Source organism: Phacochoerus africanus, chromosome 9 (assembly GCF_016906955.1).
Source record: "Phacochoerus africanus isolate WHEZ1 chromosome 9, ROS_Pafr_v1, whole genome shotgun sequence".
Classification (NCBI taxonomy): domain Eukaryota; kingdom Metazoa; phylum Chordata; class Mammalia; order Artiodactyla; family Suidae; genus Phacochoerus; species Phacochoerus africanus.
This window is the reverse complement of record NC_062552.1, coordinates 32,166,198-32,188,948: the sequence shown is the minus strand read 5'-3', so window position 1 is coordinate 32,188,948 and position 22,751 is coordinate 32,166,198. Positions and strand designations below refer to the sequence as shown.

Genomic DNA, 22,751 nt, shown 5'->3' with positions numbered 1-22,751 from the left:
GGCTGTAAAACGTGCTGTCAGCGGCTCAGGCAGCCGGCTCCAGTGCCAGCTGCTCGGGACCCACGGCCCAAAACAGGAGTGAGAGTCAAGTGCCATCCTGGCATCGGGACACGATTCTCTGCAAAACCAGTCACACCAGGCAATCCCAGGCTTAGCTAAGGGCTGCCCATTGGCGGGCCTGTTTCTTTGCCCAGGATGGCAACCTGAGCCCAGGTCTCTTCTCCTAGATCCAGAAACCCAAGGACAACGTGAACTCTGATCCTGCTCATTCAAAATAAGCCAGAAATCTGCTCTGGCCTGAGCTGAAGGCCGGTGCTCCCCGAGGTCCTGGGGCGAGCCCCCTCCCCACCCGTCAGCCAGAAGCCAGAGTTCACAGGCAGGCACGGTGGACTCGCCCTCCACTCAGGGGGCACCCTTGTGTGCATGCCTTCAACTCTCCAAAGCTGTGGTCTGGAGGATGATTCAACCTGATCAAATGAACCAGTGTGTTGGGATCCAGCAACCCAAGGGGTAGCCGGACCAACTCTCTTGCCGTTCACATTAGCTTGTGGGGGGCAAGAACTGGAGGGTGCGGCCCAGAGGGTGAGGAAAGGGCTCGGTGTCACCAACTCCAAGGGGAAGAGTGTTTTCCAGAAATGCTGCCCCATCCCCTGATGTAGCAAAGCCGAGAGGGAACGGCCCACTTCTGCCTCAGTCTCCCTAGCACACACAAGTGGTGCAGGCCCCTCGGTGCAGAGGGTACAGGGAAGCAGGAAGCAGCCTCATGGGAACTGACTGCATCACCCCCAGTCCTGCTGCCCTTAAAGCACAGCTATGATTATAGCAACAGTGTTGGTCTTGGTCCTGAACATGTGTCCTCAACCAACACTTGCTCTCGGTAAAGCCTGCAAACCACGGCAGAGGGTCAGCTCACTGGACAGCATTCAGGCAAGTGCTGGAGACAGAGCCACAAATTCTTAGCAGAAGAGCCATCTCTGCAGACTCCCAGGCATGATCCAAGACCATGGACTAGCAAAAATGGGCCAGGCCCACCCAGGCCCTGCACTAGAATCCAGGGAAACAGGGAGCAGGAGAGAGGGTGCTCCAAGAACCCAGTGGGAAAGGGTGGTGGGAGACAGGGAGGCGGGGGTAGAGGCCCCTCCTCCCCAGGTTCTTGAGGTGAGGAGGTTATCATTTCACAGGCAAAAACAAGCAAAGCCACAATTTACTGAGTACCTCTTTAGCTCCAGCTTTTATATATACTACTTATTCCCAACAAACGTACAGAGAATTACTATTATCCAAATGTGGTAGACAGGAAACTGGGGGCTGGCAGGGACGGGGGCATGCTAAGTGACTCACCCTGGACACAAACGTATCTAGAATCAGGATTTGAACCTGGGGCTGAGGCTCCACAGCCCAGGCTCTCCCCAGCAACTTTCTCCCCGATGCGGACACCTGCTGGCCATCAGACTTCCTGCCAGGGCCAGAGGCCGTGGAGGAATGAGAGGTGTCCCTTAGGACAGGCCAATGACAGCGGGAGCTGCCCACCTGAGTGGACAAGGAACCCACCCGTTCAGCACAGAGAGGAAGGCGAGGGGTTGGGCTCCTGAGCCGCTTCCAGCCCAGGTGCCCAGGTGGCAGCTCTGTCTCCAGATGCTTGGGGAAGGGGTGTGACAGGTGCTCTGGGAGGCACCTTCAAGAATGTCACCTCACCTGAGCAAGTAACACAACCATAATTCTACTACCAAAGAGAACAGCTCAGGTAAGCCTCCCTAGCTCCGTTTCCAGCGAAGGAAACAGAGGCGGCCACCATCACCTTCAGGATTTAAAATGCAAAGAGTGCCCCAAGTAACAGTGGCCTGGAGTGACAACGATGAGTGCCTTGGTGAATGGAAAAGTGGAAAAGCAGACATAAGGAGGCAAGAGCAGAGCCAACCCTTCAGGGTGAGGCAAGCCAACAGTCTGAGGCCACCGGTCCCACTTAGCGCTCTGCCACCAACACGGCTTATGCAAATGAGCCACGTTCTCGGGACGAGGTGGTGCCAGAGCTGCCTGGAAGCTGGGGAGACCACAAGGGGCAGCACTCCGAATTTAGCCGAGGAAGCCCACTCATGAAAACAATTATGAGTAAGTGACAGCTGTTACTTTAGAAAAACACCAAACTTCTTAATAGCCTAAAATTCAATTTGTACACTTTATAAAAGGAATCATGGCTCCTACAATAACAGCCCGATGGGCTCTCTGGATATAAGAGTCTGAACTGTAAGAAATAAGAGTCTGACCTCTTTCACCCCCAAACGTCTTCCGTGTCAGAGAAAAGCCTGGGCTGGGAGGAAGGGGGCGCAAGGGCTGCGTCCCTCTTGGTACAATACCTGAGATCTTCCGCTGTTCCTGAGAAAAGTCGATCCCTTCTCCGATAGAGCTCATGATTTTCTCGATCTGCAGTGGAAGAAAGGAACAAAAAGGAGAGGCTGTCAGGCTGGAGACAGACACTGCCAGCTCACCGCCAGAGCTCGGGGTCAGGCCTCCGGGTCTCTTCCAAACAATTCCAAGGTCCGGAACCAACCTGCAAGGTTTCAGAGCCAGTTGCTGCTCAGATCAAGAAAGGCTCTTCTCTGGCCATGGCCCAGCTCAGTCTAAATACACACCCGGGAGGGAACGAGCAGGTAACAATCGGGGCTCAGCTGCTGGAAATGCCTAAAAGCTTCCCTTCCAAGGCCATTTATACATCCCTCCCCCCACCCTCCAGCTCTGCCAGACCCAGCAGAGACTGGGCAGAGGGTGCAAGACGGGCTAGGGCTGGCACACTCCACTGCTCATGCTAGAATCTAAATTCCATGAGGGCAGCAGCTCTGCTCTATGCACCACCCCAAGTGCCCAGGGCAGTGCCTGGCAACTCGTAAGCATTCAACAGATACCTGCTACTGGTGCGACCGCCAGCTCTGAGGTTTGGGGACAATTTCTAGAGCTGAAACCAGCAGAGCACCTGAACAGACACAGAAGTGCACAGAGCATCTTCTGCTCCCTGGAGGCCAGCAGTCCGGGATGCAGTTCTGCCTTCAGGAGAGAAGTGGTGTAGACGCTTTTCTTCCCTCTGGACCACAGCAGAGAGCTGGTTTCAGCATCCAAACGTCTCCAGTACTGCCCCCTGCATGGACCACCTGTCCCAGCCATCTGGCTCTGGTTACCCCGAGCCAGATCCAAGCCCCCGACTTCAGGAAACCTGGCCAGGGGCAAGACCAGGCAGTGAGGAGGAGGCTACCCACCCCTTTTGGGTTGCTTATTCATGGCTCTTTTGCCAAAGAAAGGGAAAGGGCACCTTTGGTACCAGGACTTGGAGGCTTTTTCCTCTAAGTGCAAGTAAAGAGCCTGGGTCTAATGATCAGAAAACAGCAACTCCAGCCAGCCTCGAGCTGGCAGACAAAGGCGGCACATTTGACACCCAGTAGAACAACACAGGGCAAGCCCCTCCCTCCCTGGCAGCCAGGAGCACAGGGCCAAGTCTCCCTCCAGCCACAGTGATACTGCTGGCTCAGGCGTCACCTGATTGCTTACGGGCGCACACTGCCAAGCCTGTCCCCTCAGCGAAAGCAAAGGAAACAACACGTCTGACTATGGAGTGAATGGGGGGTGTGCCTCTACTTGCTGGCCTGGCAGTGCAGGGGTCGGCATCAGAAGCAGGGAGCACCACAACAGGTCTGCAGAATCCCCTGGAGAAAATGCCTCCTACCCAGAGCATCCCTTTCTTCCACCCTGCCCGTGTCCAGAGCCGCCCATGCAGCCTGGTGCGCCAAGGGGACAACCCACCAACAAGTGAGTACGTCCCCTCCCAGTGCCCAGTGCATAAAGATGGGGCTGGATCTGGCCTCCTGTGAAGGGCTGTGCAGGTTTAAAGTATAGCATATAGAGAGTTCCCTCGTGGCCTAGTGGTTAAGGACTTGGTGTTGTCACTATTGTGGTGCCGGTTTGATCCCTGGCCCAGGAATGGCTGCCTGCCCCTAATGAGAATCTCCCCCTGACAAAAAAAAGTATGACACACATAAGTATCTGGCCAAAGACCTGGATCACAGTAGATGCTCAATAAAAGGTCAGTTTGCTTCCAACTTCCCTGTCCTCCACGGTGCTCTGACCAGCCTAATGCACCTTGTTTTTAAAGTTTTAAAACATATTTCTACTTTTTTTTTCTTTTTGCCATTTCTTGGGCCGCTCCTGCAGCATATGGAGGTTCCTAGGCTAGGGGTTGAATCGGAGCTATAGCCGCTGGCCTACACCACAGCCACAGCAATACAAGATCCAAGCTGCATCGGCGACCTATACCACAGCTCACGGCAACGCCGGATCCTTAACCCACTGAGCGAGGCCAGGGATCGAACCCACAACCTCATGGTTCCTAGTCGGATTTGTTAACCACTGAGCCACGATGGGAACTCCCTAAAACATATTTCTACTTAAATTTATTTTTTGACAAGGAATACATCCACATGTTTCAAAATTCAAAAGATACAAAATGTTATTCAGAGAGAAGTCTCCTTCCTACCTGTCTCCCAGCTGCCTCTGGAGGCAACAGGATAACCAGTTTTGCAAGTATCCTTCTAGACCTATTCTATTTACAAGTAAGCAAATATATGAATATATTCTGCCCCCTCAGACTGAGAGGCATTCCAGGTACGCTGTTCTGCATCTTTGTTTTTCCATTTAATGATATATCTTGGAGTTCTTTCCACAATTCATAAAGAACATTTTTTTTTTTAAAGGATGAGGTATAATCATCCATTGTAAAGCTATAAGATAATTTATCTAACCAGTCCTTGGTACCTGTGGAGTTTCCAGTATTTTCTCATTATTTTTTGGCCGTGCCCACAGCATGTCTAAATTCCTGGGCCAGGGACTGAACCTACAGCACAGCAGCGACAGTGCTGGTTCCTTAAGCACTAGGCCACCAGGGAACTCCCCCCCCCCCCTTTTTTTTTTTGCTTTTTAGTGCTGCGCCGGTGGCATATGGAAGTTCCCAGGCTAGGGGTTGAATTGGAGCTGCAGCCCCCAGCCCATGCCACAGCGATGCCAGATCTGAGCCATATCTGCAACCTATGCTGCATCTTGTGGCAATGCCAGATTCTTAAGCCACTGAGCAAGACCGGGGATTGAACCTTCATCCTCATGGATATTAGCTGGGTTCTTAACCCACTGAGCCATGATGGGAACTCTCTAGTTATTTCTTGAGAGTTCTTCCAGACACAGAATCTTGAGTTAGCAGCAGAGTCATATAATACCCAACTCATGTCCAATTTTGCTAAAGACCTTCCCGAGATGGGCACTTGCTATAACTCTCCCAGTCAGTTCTCCCAACTGCAGAAAGCACAGTTTTAACATTTGTCTTTTTACAGATTTAAACTTTTTTTCTAACTTCATCTCCTCTTCCACAGGGAAGGCTTAGGGATGTGTGAAGACAGCTCTTACCTTCCAAACTACTCCCCGCTCCCCAGGCCGCGAGGCCCAGCCTGGCATTAAATGACACACCAGTCACTGCATTCGGATTACAGAAGCCTGAGGCTGGGCGAGGAGCAGGGACTCAACAGATACCTGCTAATGTGCCTTCTTTTTCCTTTTCTACATTTATTGGAGAAAAGTAGAGGTGAGGAAACCTTTTCTTAGCTGGGGGATTGGGCCCTTATCCCTGGAATGGCTTTACCAGCCCTGGGACCCCTCCTCCAAGCCAAAGAGGGTCAGGGTGGGAGAAGCACCAGTGACTCCAGGAGGGATGGACTCGGCAGGTTTTACCTGCCATTCTCCCCTGGGCCTGGCTCATGGAAGCAGCAACTGACGACTGACAGACAGACAGAGCAGTTTTCATTACTTAGAGCCAGCAAGGAGAAAACCACGCAGTGTCAGGACAAGAAGAGCTGAAATGAGGGTGACTCCAAGGTGTCCTTTTTTTTTTTTTTTTGTCTTTTTGCCATTTCTTGGGCCGCTCCCGCGGCATATGGAGGTTCCCAGGCTAGGGGTCTAATCAGAGCAGTAGCCGCCGGCCTCCGCCACAGCAACTCGGGATCCGAGCCTCGTCTGTGACCTACACCACAGCTCATGGCAACGCCAGATCCTTAACCCACTAAGCAAGGCCAGGGATCGAATCCGCAACCTCATGATTCCTAGTCAGATTCTTTAACCATTGAGCCACCACGGGAACTCCTTCAAGGTGTCTTTTGAAATAAATGTCAAGTCACCTACATTGTGTATTTCATTATCATCGGAATCAGCTAACACTCAAAGCCCTGGCTGGCCTGTCCAATCACGATCTCCTGGCTGCCCAATTCAGGAAATTTCCCCAAAGGGCCCTTTGAAGTCACTGTGAGCAGAGGTGGACACACTGCTGGTTCTCTGGGGGGTTTGTTCCTGCTTGCCCCTAGGGTCACCCTCAGGCCAACTACAAAGATCCAGGAAAAATCCAGCTTCCCCAGCCCCCTGGGGGCGGGGGGAGGGCTCCCACAGGCCAGCTGGGAAATGCTCAGAACTACGTCATCCAAACTCGAAAGTTACAGTCTGTTTCTCTATGAACTGCGTCACTTAAGTCCAGCTGAGAAGGTTCTAGTTTATAGAGGAACTGAGAGCTCTTGAACAGCTTGCAAGCCAGGACCCCTTCGGGTCTTGGCGCAAGCGCCGGGCTAGCAGGGACGTGGAGGTGAAGAGGGCAGAGACTGGCAGGGCCTGGGCTGTGGACACTGGAGGGGGAGTGGGGGGTGGGGGAGTGGAGGGTGACCCCATCTCCTCTCCCTGCCACCCTGCCCCAGGCCCAGAACCAGCAAAGGGGAAATACGGTCGTTTCAGTCTAGACAAAGGAGGGGTCACAGAGCAGACATCATTCTGATCTGTGCACTTGGCCTGAGTTAAAAAACCACCGGATCAGGCTGCGTTCCCAGAAACACTGTGCATCTCAGGGGACATCAGGGGACGAGGCAGGGGGGAAGGGAACAGTTCCACACTCTCTTCTTTGTCTATTGTTTAGGATCCGTGACAGTTTTGGAGAGAGACGGGGGATGGCCATGCTTTAATACTGCACTGCACAGGAACTCTGCAGAGAGCTTGTATCTGTGTTTGGTAAAATAAGGTCTGAAAGTTATCACCATTATTCAAAAAATGCTTGGAAATATTCCATTTGCAGTGAATAATCAGAATTATTCCATTCAGATTTTTTTCCCTCCAGGGTTGTATAAAATGTGCCCCTCATGGTTGAAACAAAACCCAAAAGCAAACATTAGAGATACTGCTCTGAGGCGCCCTCACACCTGCTTTTTCAGATCATGGGGTCCTGGCTGTGGCAAGCGGAAGTGACGCTCCACTCCTGTCCCCATCCCTGGCGGCCAGGAGCAGCTCAGATTACACTAGTCTCTCAACGGACACTGGGAGGAAGGGCAGGAGGGAGAAGACAGCTTCTGGGGGAAGAAAACACTTCCCCGGGTTTTGCTGGGTCTCCAGCGCACCTTGGGCCTATACCACCAAGGCTGGAGTCACCGTGTCCCTGCTCCCTCTCCGTCCCCAACACTCAATACTTATTGGCCCAGAAACACACTGTCACTTCCCGATTAGCTGTCTCAGGAGCACTACAGAACCAATAAAGGTAAGGACCCTGTTTTATACTGTTTTACTCCTTCCTTCATTCATTATTTATCTTTCTGTGCACCCCTGGCATATGAAGTTCCCAGGCCAGGCACTGATCTGAATTGCAGCTGCCACTTATACCACAGCTGTGGCAATGCCAGCTCCTTAACTCACTGGGCTGGGCCAGGGATCGAACCCGTGCTGCTGCACAGACAACATGGGATCCTTCGCCTGCACAGCAGGAACTCCTCCTACTATTTCTTTTAGATGTCACATGGTGCCTTGCACAGAGTTGGCACGTGGAAGGGCCCGGTGACAAACAAGTTGCCATTTGTTAAGTGCCCAAGCCAGGCTAGTCACCTCACTGATACAGTAAGAGGAGAGAAGCAGCCCACACTTCCGCACCCCAGTTTGGGTTCTCTCTCCCTCGTTTTTATCTTTCCACTCTCTGGGCTCCCGGCATAGCAACCCCACACCCACAACTACCAGCTGGCCCTTTCTCTCCACAACCCTGTAGAGCCTCAACTCACTGCCAAGCACATGTATTATCCCATTTTTCAAATGAGGACCCTGAAGCTCTATTGCTGATGGCACAGTGGTCACCTGGGTGCTGAGCCCACTCTCTAGAGAACTGGAGCTTCCTGCTATGAGGGGCCAGGAGCCCAGGCTTGGACAGTGCTCCCCATTCCTGGGGGCACAGGGCTGAGCCCCCAAGCCTATGTCATCAGGCGACCGCTGACATTGGAGTCGGCTCCTGCTGACAGCCGTGCTCCAGGGCCCAGAAACCACATAGGAATTCCTCAGCACCTCTGTCTTCTGCCCTAGCAGCAGGCAGCCTCTCCTCCGCCTAGAGTGGGCTCTGATTCTCCACATTTGAAGAGGGGTCACTGACTGGGGCTGAGTGATTCCCCCCTCTCGCCCAGGCTGAACTGCACAAGTCCTCGGGAAAGACAAAGATGGATCGGAGTAAATTATTTGTCCTGATTTTCTAACCTTGTCAACTGCTTTTAGGAGAGGGAGGCAGGACAGGGTGGGGAGGGGAGAAGACAGCAGGGAATGAATAAACAAATGCCAGTGGGCTCAGGGCTGTCCCTTCCAAGGCAGTCGTGGCAGCGCCACTAAAAATGAGTAACTTCTCGGAGGTCCCTTCAAAGCTCAGTGGTTAATAAACCCGACTAGGATCCATGAGGATGCAGGTTCGATCCCTGGCCTCGCTCAGTGGGTTAAGGATCCGGCATTGCCATAAGCTGTGGTGTAGGTTACAGAAGCGGCTTGGTTCCTGTGTTGCTGTGGCTGTGGTGTAGGCCAGGGGCTACAGCTCCTATTAGACCCCTAGCCTGGAAACCTCCATATGCCACGGGTGTGGCCCCAAAAAGCAAAAAATAAATAAAATAACCATCCTTATAAAAAAATTGAGTAGCTTCTTTTCCAGAGAGCAGACCGTCAGTCTCCGCTCAATCTGTGTCATGGCTGCGGGGTGACCCAGATTGTTACCACACTTATTGTACCCCCATCGAATCCCCAATAAGTCACCAACGCCTTCCTTCTCATTCCCTCTTCTCCTACGAGACTGAGAGACCACAGAGCTGTTTTTTTGAAAGTCACTTTCTGTCTGACACAGTCGCAAATGAAAGCCTGCGGTGTGCTTGGCTCAGGCTGGACAGGCAGACCCCGCCCGACACCTGCTTCCCCAGCCCAGTCAGTCTAAGTCTCTAGCTCCCCTCTCCTCTCCACTGGTATCATCCCCACACCTTTCGGGTGGCGGACACCAGCCTCACTCCCCAAAGCAGTGCACACCCCATGACGACCTTTCCCGGACCTGCTGCTCAGGCCCCAGACCTGCCACTTGGCAGAAAGGGGAGTCCTACAAGCACACAGGTCTTGCCAAGTGGCCTCCTGGTACTAGAACAGCGATACCATGCGAACGCTCCTTAACTAAAAGCCCCAAGAAACTGCTGAAAGAGGAAACGAAGTTGGGAGACCCAGATTCCCATTAACTTTATTATTGCTGCCACACAACTCTGCGTTATGCTCCGGGTACTGGCTTTAATAAGTGGGACAGGAGTTCCTGTCGTGGCGCAGTGGTTAACGAATCCGACTAGGAACCATGAGGTTTCGGGTTCGGTCCCTGCCCTTGCTCAGTGGGTTAACGATCCGGTGTTGCCGTGAGCTGTGGTGTAGGTTGCAGACGCGGCTCGGATCCTGTGTTGCTGTGGCTCTGGCATAGGCCGGTGGCTACAGCTCCGATTCGACCCCTAGCCTGGGAACCTCCACATGCCGTGGGAGTGGCCCAAAAAATAGAAAAAAAAAAAAAGTGGGACAAAAATCTAAAAGATTAATGAGGATGATGTATTTGGGTTCCAGTCCCATCTACGCAGTCTACTCTCCATCCAGGAGCAGGCTGATCTGGGGGAGGAGCGGAGGAATGAGGAGGACGCACACTCAGGCTGCAGTTACAGCACTGGCTAACCTGGCTCTGGCCCTTCTGGTTTTCCTTTTACTACCAACAGCTTCCTAACCTTCCCAACCTAACCTTCCTTTTTGGTCCTCTTCTTCCATAATCTGAATTTCATCACAGTGCCCTGCACTGTTAGTCTGGCTGTGAATTAAAGTAGCCCAAAGAGGAGTTCCCGTCATGGCTCAGTGGTTAATGAATCTGAATAGGAACCATGAGGTTGCAGGTTCAATCCCTGGCCTTGCTCAGTGGGTTAAGGATCTGGCGTTGTCGTGAGCTGTGGTGTAGGTCACAGACGCGGCTCGGATCCCGCGTTGCTGTGGCTCTGGCGTAGGCCAGTGGCTACAGCTCCGATTCGACCCCTAGCCTGGGAACCTCCATATGCTGCGGGAGCAGCCTTAGAAAAAAAAAAAAGTAGCCCAAAGAGGAGTTTCCTGGTTGCTCAGTGGGTTAAGGACTGGCATCATCACTGCTGTGGTACAGGTTCAATCCCTAGCCCAGGAACTTCCACATGCTGAGAATATGGCAAGGAAGGAAAGGAGGGAGGGAGGAGCCTAAAGAAAACACCCTAAGTGCCCACTCAGAACTGATTTCCTCTGCCGGGCAGTCAATGAAAGAAAAGAGTCCTATATCCCTCAGCTCCTCAGATTCTCCAGGGGAACACCTGACTAATAGCAGCCGGGGAGTCAACTGTAGGATCTGGAGCACCAAATTATATATACTGAACACAAATACATCACCAGGGCCCCTCAGATGACCAGACTCTTGCAGTCTGCCACTCCTAACTTCCTCTGAATTTGTGAAGTAGGAAGAAGTTGGAAAGAAGCAGCTGACAGAGTCCTCAAAATTCATCTTAGGAGTTCCCATTGTGGTGTAGCAGAAATGAACCTGACTAGTATCCATGAGGATGCAGGTTGGATCCCTGGCCCCTCTCAGCAGGTTAAGGATCCGGCGTTGCCCTAAGCTGTGGTGTAGGTCACAGACAAGGCTCAGATCCCTGTGTTGCTGCGGCTGTGGTGTAGGCCGGCAGCTGTAGCTCAGACTCAACCCCTAGCCTAGGAACCTCCCTATGCCACACCTGTGGCCCTAAAGAGTGGGGGGGAGGGAATTTAAAGCACTAGTTAAAATCTTTCAGGTGAGCCTTACACGAAGGATAAGGCTCTTACTGCACCGATTCCATTTATATAAAGTTCGAGAACAGGAGGAACCAATCCACAGTATTGGGAAAATGTCCGAAGTGTGGCTGCTGAATGGGGAGAGACGGCTGACTGGGAAGAGACATGGGGGAGCTTGCTGAGGTCATCAATGGGAATGGCTGTATCTTGGGAGAAACTTGGGTCACATAAATGTATGTATTTATTAAAACTCAGGGAATGGTAAGCTCAAGATTAATGTTTCATTTGTATAAATTTCATACCCTCCCACGCCCAAAATAACTCTACATGAATACTGAACTTCCATTAACGACGCAGATGGTAACATGTTTAGGGATGAAATGTACTGATGTCTGTAAATTGTTCTGAAACGCATCAAAATGGAACGTGCATTGAAGGGGACTGAGAGATGGGTGGGTATGAGGTAAAGCAGGTACAGCAAAATCTACGTGGAGAATCCAGGCTCCAGGTGGTGGGTGCACAGGCATCCACTCACTATTCAAGTCTCTTTCAGGTTTTTTGTATGTTAGACATTTTTCAGAATAAAATACTGGGACAGAAGTCTCTTTCAGAGAATAATAAATTGTAAGATCAACACAGGTTTGAGTTTCCTCATTGGTACTGATCTCTGCTCAAGATGCTAATAAGCAGAGACAGGCCCAATGGGCAAGCGAAACAAAGCCAGAAATGTGGGGACGTGGACTCATTATTCCCGTCACGGCTTTCAGGGTTAAAGGTGCTCAGCGCCTCCTCTCTGTGTGGAGGCTTTTCTCTTTTCTGGAACCCAGGCTAACCCCAGTCTCTACAGTCAATCATCTGTGTTTCCAGGGATAACAGGCCCTGGGAAACGGGCTCCTACTAATCAGATGCAAAAGACACTGCTCCTCCATCTGTGAGTTACGTTAGCGTCGTAAGCAGCATGTCAGAATTCTTAGCTAGGAGAACACCTTTGTGTCCTCTGTAGCCGGAAATCAGTTAAAATGAGATCAAATCCACCCTCAGAGTTCTGCTGCCCTTCTTGTACTTTGGATCAACACTGCTAACACTCAAGCCTTCCAGGGGGGCTAGGTGCTAGGGCCAGGTCCTCTCAGTGGGGTTACTCTGCACTGAGCACCAGCTGACTGCCCTCCCAGAGACTCAGTTTATCCTCACAACCAGCTGGGGGTCTTCCCACTTTATTTATTTATTTATTGGCTGCACCTGCAGCATGCAGAAGTTCCCAGGCCAGGGATCGAACCTGAGCCACAGCACTGACAGTGCCAGATCCTTAACCTGATGAGCCACCAGGAACTTTTTTTTTTTTTTCCTTTTTCCCACTTTAAAGAAGAGGAAGCCAGGGAGTTCCCATTGTGGTGCAGCAGAAACGAATCTGACTGAATCCATGAGGATTCAGGTTCAATCTCTGGCCTGGCTCAGTGGGTTGGGGATCTGGTGTTGCCATGAGCTGTGGTATAGGTTGTAGATGTGGCTCGGATGCTGCATTGCTGTGGTTGTGGTGCAGGCTGGCAGCTCCGATTTGACCCCTAGCCTGGGAACTTCCATATGCCACAGATGTGGCCCTAAAAAGCAAAAATTAAAATAAAAAAAACCAAAATAAACAAGAGGAAACCAAACCTCAGATAAAATTTAACTTAATATGCTCGCAAGACTAGAAATATGTGACCACTGCCTGATTATCCTTCATGGGATCCAGCTTATTTAGGGCCCAACTTCTACTCAGTAAAGCTCACAGTACAATTTCAAATATGTGGTACTGAGAACAGTGGGAAGGCAGGTACAGTGACGGAAAGAACAAGGACTTCGGGATAAGAAACTTGAGTCCAAAATTCACTTCATTAGCTGGACAAGTCATTTTCTTCCTTCCTTTTCTTTCTTTCTTCCTTCCTTTCTTTCTCCTTCCTTCCTTTCTTCTTTATACAGCCACACCTGCAGCATATGGAAGTTTCCAGGCTAGGGGTCAAATAGGAGCTACAGCTGCTGCCTACACCACAGGCACAGCAACGCCAGATCGGAGCCACATCTGTGACCTACGCCACAGCTCACGGCAATGCCGGATCCTTAACCCACGGAACCAGGCCAGGGACTGAACCCCAGCCCCCATGGACATTATGCTAGGTTTTTAACATAATGAGCCACAATGGGAACTTCACCTTGGACAAATCATTTAATATCTCTTTCAATTTCCTTTTCTAGAAAGTGTGAAAAACCTCTTCAGTCAGGTGATCACTGTCACAGGTAAATGATTAGACCTCTCTTCTCTCAGCCTTATTTCTTCAAAGGCAAAGTGGCAGCATCAAGCCGGGGCTGCTGGGAAGACCCGAGGCAGGCAGGGCTGAGAGCGTCTGGGCGCAATGTCTGGTCGCAGACAGAGCTCTGATGAGATGATTTATGAGGACAGGAGTGAGAGCAAGCGCTGCACTGCCCGAACCACACAGGCTTCCCTAGATGACATCACCCTGGCAGTGGATGAGGTTCTTGCTGCTGTAAGCACAGACGTGAGATGTGCCCCTGTCCCAGGGAGATCTTGGTCCCTGCCATGTCCCAGGGCCAGAGGTACTCAGGTGCCTTCTTTCTTTTTTTTTGGCTGTGGAAGTTCTGAGGCAGGGATCGAACCTACACCACTGCAGTAACAACACTGGATCCTTAACCTGCTGAGCCACCAGGGAACTCAAGCGCCTTCTTAAATTAAATCCTTGGACAAAAACAGGGTTGAGCCTAAAAGTCATTTAGTTTTCACTCTGTAACCTGCTTGACCCGATGTATGCCTTCCTGACATTGAGAAACATCTGCAGTCTTTGTAAAACCAGAGATGCCAGCCAAGAGTCCACAGTCTTACTCATGATTCACATTCATCTGGTTCCAAAGTAAACAGAAGTCTACCTAAAAAACAAGTTAATCAAAACCCAGGTTCCTTTTTGTGTTTTGTCTTTTTTAAAAAAAAAAAAGGACAGAGGAGAGGGAGAGGGCTTCCTTCCGGCAGAGAATGTTTGGAACATGCTGTGTGAACAATAGCTGGCTTCCTGGACACTTGGCTGGAGGCTGCTCCTCCATTCAGGACAAAACGTTTCATGTGAGGGAGGTGACGCTGCTATGAGGCAGCTTCGGGGCAAGAAGGTGGAGGCTGATGCCAAAGGGAGGACAGGGGAGAGGTGAGGGCTAGAGGCGCGGTACAACGCCACCTCCCACGCCACAGAGAAGGCGGGGAGGCAGGTAGAGGAAGCAGAGTCGGCGGGGATAAGCGCCTACCCTGCACGGCTGTTAAGGGCTTCTACTTAACTGACTGACTGCTTAGGTAATCGTGAGTTATCTCTACCCTCTGTAAGCTAAACCAACACACGCCCGTGCCCACAGCAAAGGACTCGCTCATGCACACCTGTGGGTCTCCTGCTTCCACCCACTCAAGGGTCTACTTACCAAGAGTCAGGTGGCATCCCTTCCAAAGCTGTTTAAGATGGTTGTATTTGTTGTTTTTTTTGTTTGGTTGGGTTTTTTTTTTTTGCCTTTTCTAGGGCCGCTCCTGTGGCATATGGACGTTCCCAGGCTAGGGGTCTAATTAGAGCTGTAGCCTCGGGCCTACGCCACAGCCACGCCAGATCTGAGCCATGTCTGAGACCTACACCACAGCTCCCGGCAACGCCAGATCCTTAACCCACTGAGCAAGGCCAGGGATCGAACCCTCGACCTCACAGTTCCTAGTTGGATTTGTTAACCACTGAGCCACCACAGGAACTCCCTAAGATGGTTATATTTGTTGATAAAAATAAGAAATTAAGCACTACACAAATGAAACAAGTGCTAAAAGCTGTTGCTATGACAACCAAGCAGCTGCTTCAAAGAAACTCAACAACGGGATCGTTTTTTAAAATGGGCTCTAGAATTAAGCGCTGTGGGAGAAATAAACTTGCAAAAAATCCCAAAAGTCTTCTGTACTCAGACTGCTTCACAAGTGGACTGAATTCTTGCTTTACATTTAAGAAACTAAAGCTACAAGTTTACGTCAACCATGTATTACTGGGAGTTACCCTGGGAGTCAAGGGGTTAGGATTTGGTGCTTTCCACCACTGTGGCCTCGGCTCAATCTCCTGGCCTGGGAACTGAGATCCCACATCAAGCCACTGCACACTGAGGCCAAAAACACCGCCCCCCAACAAACAAACCAAATCAACGATGTATTACAGATGTGATTCAGAGGACAGAGAACTCCAAATTAGTAGGTTGACTCGGAAAGAAAATGCCTCAGCTCCACAAAGAGTAGCTTGCACATCTATGCACTTGGGGTTCAATTTAAATGTTCGTATTCTTTTTAAAAAATGACTTCCTCCTTTAACAGAGTTTTGTGATTAACCAAATAACCCCCATCACAACTGGCTGTGAAGAAAGCCTTCTGGGGGGCTGGCAGCAGTGTCCGAAGAGCTCCAGCCTCTGGTATCTGCAGCGGCTGTGCACGTGAGAATCCTCCAACCGCTGTCCTTATCAAGTAAGTCTAAACTCCCCCAGCACAGAACCCCCTCTGGCCACTTTCTCTGAAAAAGCCTCTCCACTGCAGGCTGGGGAACAATCCCAGGTGACCCCCCAGCCCTTCCTTCTTCCTCACTGCGGTTCCTGTCTGAACAAAGCACTATGCCTGCACTGATCACCACTGCTACGGTCCAGGGCCAGCCGGCCTGGGCTGTGTGATCTCCCAGGTTACAGAGCAAAGTCAAGGGCACTCATTCTACTAACTCAGAGGCTATCTCACACAAGTCCAACTTCCAGCTGCCCCTCACCGCATACAGCAGGCGGTGAACGGGAACGGCCCTCCGCCCACGCAGCTCTCCGGCTGGGAGCAGAGACAGAAGGTCACTTTCACTAAGACCCTTCCGCTCCACCTGGTCCCCTTTACCTTTCCTGGCAGACCAGGCGGCAGGGAGCCAAAGCAACTAGAGTGCGCCACGTCTACGTGTTCTGAAGCTCAAGGGCATCCAAGGGCATCCTAAACAAAAAGCCTGCTGGTAGGAACTAGTCTTTGCCCTGCCCCAACCCCGATCCCAACAGGCAGTGCAAAAAATTACAGCAATGGCATCCTTTCAGTCCCAGATCTAACCTGGGAGATAAGACACGGAAGTGCTCCACTGAGCGGGGTATGGGCAGGATAATTACTTTCTGGGTGGAAAGCAGAGCTCAGGGTGCGGACAATGGCAAACTTGAGATGCCTGACCCCTGGCTGGAGGCCTGATGTGGGGCCTATTGCCCAGCCCACCGCTCCCACCAACCCACCCTCCTGCTGTTCCCCAGACCCCACGCCTGAGCCTGACAGGGCAGGTCTCTGCCTCCTCAGCAGCCTCCACATCTTCATCCTCCAACCCCTTCCAGGTCCAGCTCAAGTCACCCATGCTCTTCCACACCCTGTGGGGTCTAATCTAAAAAGTATCCAGAGTCAGCACAAGGACAAGGCTTTATCTTTGGTTTGTAACTTGGGGAAACACACCAACCTACCTGCACCTTGTCTGCAAACAGGGCTGATGGTGCCTGCTTTGCATCAGGCATAGTGTGGGGATTAAATGAGGGAGACAGTGGGCACCCAGCACATGTTCAATCAGCTCTGGAGCACAGCCAGCGCCCTATGTGGATTGACTGCATCTGAGGGTTCTGGTTTTTATTTTTTGTTTTTTTTGTCTTTCTGCCATTTCTTGAGCTGCTCCTGCGGCATATGGAGGTTCCCAGGCTAGGGGTCGAATCAGAGCTGTAGCCGCCGGCCTAAGCCAGAGCCAGAGCAACGCAGGATCCGAGCCACGTCTGCAACCTACACCACAGCTCAAGGCAACCCCTTAACCCACTGAGAAAGGCCTGGGATCGAACCTGCAACCTCATGGTTCCTAGTCGGATTCGCTAACCACTGAGCCACAATGGGAACTCCTGAGGGTTCTGTTTTAGGATCCCTATGGCAGAGGCAGCCTGGCTGTTCTGTATAAGGCAAACGTGTTCACGGAAATGTGCTCTGAGGCTGGTTCCAAGCCCTTTGACAAGCCTGCCATACCTCTTCGCTTCTGTATTTCCCACTGGTGCTCCCAGCAGGTACTGAGCTTAGTCAATACCGGGGTGAGGGGGGAGAGCTTTTAAAGTGGTTACACCTGAAGCAATTCTTAGGGAGGCACAGGTTCAGGACCAGCATCTTTCTTCAATCAGAAATTTTTCCCGAAGAGGAAATGAGAGGGGGAAAGTGTGGCATCTCTCCTATAATCCGCCAACTGCATCCTCACTCGTCACTGCTAAGCTCCTGAAAACATCCTCTTCTCGTATATAGCCTGGTGCTGGCCTCAACCACAAGGAAGTGTGTTTTTTCCCTCTTTAAAAAAAAGAAAGAAAAAAAATAAATGAAATGTTTCTTAAATTCCAAAGAGTATACTTTTTAATAGTGTAATTTCAACAGCAATAACAAGTGACCCATTTGCATGCTCACCACCAGGTTCAGGAAACAGAACACAGCCTTTCCTGCATCTCTGCCCCGCCTCCCTGCTGGACCAAACGATGTCACCCTCTTGCTTTTCTGCAGTTGAACCTTCATGTCAGTCCTCCTGAGCCACACAGGTTCCTGTCCCTCTCTCTTGGCCTGGTGGACAGGAGCATGACTTGCTGTCCAATGTTCTGGGACCAAAGCTCAGGGGCAGGGGCTCCCTTTGGCTGGTGAGGAAGTGGGAGGCCACAGAAAGGCCCTGGTAAAGGGAGAGCAACAAGCCCTTGCTTCTCATGAGGCTGGCAGGGCGAGGTCACGTGCCTCTGGGGACTCCTGAGAAAACTCGCTCCCTATATGGGCAGCAGCAAGAGATGGCTGTGGGCTAGCAGCGCGTTAACGTACATAAGCACACTGCAGAGCCAGAACGATCCCAGGCTTTTCAAAACAGTCTCAGCGAGGACTGCCCTCCCTGGGAAAGCCCTGGGGACCCGCACTCTTGGGTCTGTTGGCAGGGCGTCTGGCAAGCTGCAGTTACAGAGCACATGAACTTTCTCAGGAGGCATACCAAGAAAAGCTGCACACAGGGAGAGGCGAGGCGGAAAAGCGCGCAGACCTTGGCACCAGGAGATCCCTGGGCCACCCCCTCTGCAAGGACCATCTCAGGCTTGGCCTGCACCCATATTCCAGAGTGACCACGGCCCACCATTCCAACTGTTTGGCACGCATTTACCACTGCCAAGAACTCTTCTCCAGGGCCCATGGGTGTGTGCCTCGGAAAATAAGTGGGAGCTACAGCCTCAAAACAATTTTAAGAGGGAAAGGTTAATCAGAGAAGCAAAGGAAGGAGTTCCCTGGTGGTCTAGTGGTTAGGACTCAGAGCTTTCACCACTGTGGCCCAGGTTTGATCCCTGGTCTGGGAACTGGGATCCCATGTCAAGCTGCTGCTGCACACCATGATCATCCCCCCCTCCCCCCAAAAAAATTACAGAGTCTATTTTTTTAAAAAAAGAAAGAAGCCAGGAGTTCCCATTGTGTCTCAGCAGGTTAAGAACCCAATTAGTATCCATGAGATGCAGGTTCAATCCTTGGCTTCACTAAGTAGGTTAAGGATCCAGTGTTGCCGCAAGCTGTTGCAGATGTGGCTTGGATCTGGCATTGTTGTGGCTGTGGTGCAGGCCGGCAGCTGCAGCTTTGATTTGAATCAACCCCTAGCCTGGGAGCCTCCACATGCTGCACCTGTGCCCTCCCCCCAAAAAAAGCCAAGAAAAGAGTGAGTTTATTCTTTTTTTTTTTTTTTAAATTTTAGGGCTACAGGTGTGGCATATGGAAGTTCCCAGGCCAGGGGTCGAATCAGAGCTGCAGCTGCTGGCCTACACCACAGCCACAGCTATGCCGGATCCTTAACCCACTGATTGAGGCCAGGGATCCAACCTGCAACCTCATGGATACTAGTCAGGTTCATGTCTGCTGAGCCACAGTGGAAACTCCGAGCTTATTCCTGTTTGAGTAAGACCCAGGACAATTATTTTTAATATTTCTTCTAACTTCATAACAAACTCTATTGTTGGCTATTTCTGCCAGCTTCTGTTTCCCAGTTTTGTTTGATAAGCAATAACAATTTAAAAGGGGGCTGTGTGCTTATTTCAGATACAGCAAAACTGAGACAGTTTCAACTGTGTCCCCTCCTCACACAGTTCTGGGTTAGAGGACGGGGGTGGGGGTACAGTGGGAGGAAGGCAGCCCGAACGGGAGCTCCAGTCCCTGAGGGAGAGGTTCCTCAGGGTGATGGGGAGGCTTGCTGATGCTCTCAAGAGCCCACAAAGGGTCAAGGGTCCAGGACGGCCTCCTCCGCCCCACTGTTAACCTCATCTTTGTTTTTTTGGACACAGCTGTGGCATGTGCAAGCTCCCGAGCCAGGGATTGAACCCAGGCCATAGCAATGACAATCCCGGATCCAGAGAACCTCGTCTTTTAAGATTACACCTGTTACAGAATCAAATGCTTGAAAAACAAATGGACTGAGAGAGAGAGAAGACAAGTTCAGACGAGGGAGCACAGTACTCAACGGCAACCATGATCGACAAGAGATTTGTTTTTCTCAAGTTATCTCTGAGCTCAGGCTGTGCGTGTGTGCGTGTGTGTGCATGTGTGTGTGTGTGTCTGCCTGCTTGCATACACATGCATCAGAATCTCAAATATGCTCCTACATGGTTGAAAATAAACAGGACGGCTCCAGTCAAAACTGTGAAAGACGAAACCTCTAACCTCCCCTCTTTCTCTTTATACTTTGCTCCCGGCTGGTTCCGGGATCGGCAGACTGGGTCCTCGGGCTCTCACCACTGCATGGATGGAAACGGAGGACAGGAAGGCGAGGGCTGCCCGAGGCAGGAAGCCACAGCCTCAGGCAGCAGGGCCCTGAGAGAGTATCCAGATGAAGCCGTTTTGCAGTTAAGGAAACAGGCAGCGAGGCGTGGAGTAACGTAAGCAAGGCAATGACAGACGCAACACAGGGGCTGCCCCTTGCCCCTTGCCCCCTGCCCCCTGCAGTTGGGGAAATGGCAGAATACGGAGCAGCCCTCGGGGAAGACACTCAAGCCTCCAGAGGGCTGAACCCTGACGGAAAAAGACCTGAGGCAAAAATGTGCCTTGTCACTCCTGGTTCTCTACCTCCTGGGGCACTTGCCTCTTTTTGGAAAACGGTTTCTGTGCAGAACACTGCGCTGTCCCACTTCAACAGGGGTCGCAGGGTGGTGGGCTCTAAACCAGCAGATGTATAGGTTCCCCCTCACTGGGATAATGGGAATGTCACAAGGATGCCTTTTCATCATGACAAACAAGGACTTTAAAAAATCAGTGTGATGGGGAATGCCCTGGTGGCTCAGGGGGTTAAGGATCGGGCATGGTCACTGCCGCGGCAACGGGTTCAATCCCTAGCCAGGAACTTCCGTGTGCTGCGGGTGCGGCCAAAAACAAAAACAAAAAACTCAAAAAACAAAACACGATGCAAATATGAGGGAGATCTTTGTGATGAGAGAACAATTCTGCATCTGGATTGTGGTGATGGTTGCAGGAACCTACATACGATAAAACCACACAGAATCACCCCCACACACACTCACAACTGGTGGACTGAGAACAGGGTCTGTGGATCATACCAACAGCCACTTCTTGGTTCCGATACTGTGCGGGAGTTACGTAACGCGTTACACCACTGGCAGAAACTCAGTGACCAAATAATGGACCACTCTGTACTACTTCGGCAAACTCCCTGTGAGTCTGTAATTATTTCAAAATAAAAAAATGAATAAAGACAAAAAATTTGCCATGACAACTATGCTCTTTGTTTTATAAAAGGACAACTGAAGTACAAAGGGAGGGTGGACATGATTAGAATAAAGGCGGCAACTGAGACACTCTTCATGGTCTGTTTTCTCCTTTCATCGGGGATCAGTCAAAACTGGGTTGAGACTATCTGAGTAAGAACACAAAATGCTGGTTCCCTCCATCCTTATGGGCCTGGCTAGCAAACTCAGTGTGTCACCAGAGCCACCTGGAAGGAGGCCTGGAGAGACTGGAGCACAAAGGTGGGGCAGGACAGGGTGCTGTTTGGGGCTGGGGTAAGGGCAGGTAGGTGAGGGATCAAACCTGCAACCTCGTGGTTCCTTGTCGGATTCGTTTCCACTGCACCACAATGGGATGTCCACTACAGCCATTTCTATGAACTGCTTTTCATTTGCCTAATTACTACCAGCGCAATAATAATCGCAGATATATTAAATGTGTCATAAAACTTGCATTAATTTGGTTACTAGTGTTACGCATCCCCACACTTAGTTCTCGTGTGCTTATAACCACGTGCCCCATTGCATAGTTCACTTGCAACTGGAGAAAACACACCTGAGACCTACTCTTAAAAGGAGAAGCTGTCAGGGAGTTCCCTTCATGGCTCAGTGGTTAATGGACCCGACTAGTATCTATGAGGACGTAGGTTTGATCCCTGGCCTCACTCAGTGGGTTAAGGATCCAGTGTTGCCATGACCTGTGGTGTATGTAGGTCACACATGTGGCTCAGATCCGTGTTGCTGTGGCTGTGGTGTAGATTGGCAGCTATAGCTCCAATTAGACCCCTAGCCTGGGAACTGCCATATGCTGCAGTTGCAGCCCTTAAAAAAAAAAAAAAAGCAGAGGCTGTCAAATTTTGGCAACCCAGTGGAATCAATCACCTGGGGAGCAGGCTATAGCCTTGGTTGCTGGGTTCCCGGAAGAGGGTGTCAGAGGAGAGGAGAATTCACATTCTAGCAAGTTCCCAGGCGAAGCGGATGCTCCTCTGCAATCACACTTTGAGACCGCTGCTTTAAAGGGCCATAATGAGGGAAAGAACCAACTACAAGGTCGAACTTTCTAGTTGGCATTTGCAACCGGAAAGGCTGACAGTCTGTCAGGAAAACAGGCGGCATTTTCTAGCACTCTAGATCAGTCGCTGAACCAAAATCAGATTTGGTATGCTGACAGTTTAAGCCAAAAAACGTAAAATTAACTCTGTTAATCAAATGAGTCTCAGGAGATTGAGGTTTGCTCCTTTGTTCAACCAGGAGCCAAAGACATCACTAGGCAACAGAGGTTTGGGCACTGCCAAAAGTCTCGTGAGACTCTGTAGGTCGCATCCCCCACGGGCCTCGGTTTACTAACCTGTAAAGGAGACAATGCATATTTAGGGAAACTTCTAGCGCTGACATTTTACAATGAATCAAAGCAGTTATTGTGGCTCGAAGCAAAAATATTCTTCCTGGCTGTGGCAGTGTGATGAGAAATGTGGATAAGATCCTGGTTGTTCCAACAGGCTGACTGTGACAAGGCAGGTGAAGCCCTGGCAGCAGTCCTGGCCCTGGTCAGTCCAATTTGAGTCAATGAATTGCCCCAATTAGAGGTGCTGCCAAGGTAGGTCAGTTCTATGCCCAAGAGCAACCCCAAAATGTAAAAGCACCCAGTACAAGATCCATGCTCATAACTGGTTCTCCCCTGATACATTATGACGTTTAATCACTCCAACTGCTGAAGGGAAAACTGGAGCTGCTCGCTAGAATTAAGGATGCTATGATAACCTCCTCAGCTGGGGTTTTAAATGAGCCTCGTG

General features: G+C 50.9%; 1 protein-coding gene and 1 non-coding gene across 5 annotated transcripts in view; one reads left to right on the top strand and one right to left on the bottom strand.

Moving 5' to 3' along the window:
- Positions 1–22,751, bottom strand: part of ANKS1A (ankyrin repeat and sterile alpha motif domain containing 1A) — a 181,234-nt gene that overhangs the window by 28,583 nt on the left and 129,900 nt on the right. For all 4 annotated transcript variants that reach the window (XM_047794483.1, XM_047794480.1, XM_047794484.1 and 1 more), the window contains one exon: positions 2,355–2,421. In XM_047794483.1, the coding sequence (XP_047650439.1) occupies positions 2,355–2,421 (67 nt within the window). The remainder of the gene's footprint in view (positions 1–2,354; positions 2,422–22,751) is intronic.
- Positions 18,466–18,537, top strand: TRNAE-UUC (transfer RNA glutamic acid (anticodon UUC)). Its single transcript has one exon. It is a non-coding gene; the product is annotated as a tRNA-Glu (tRNA).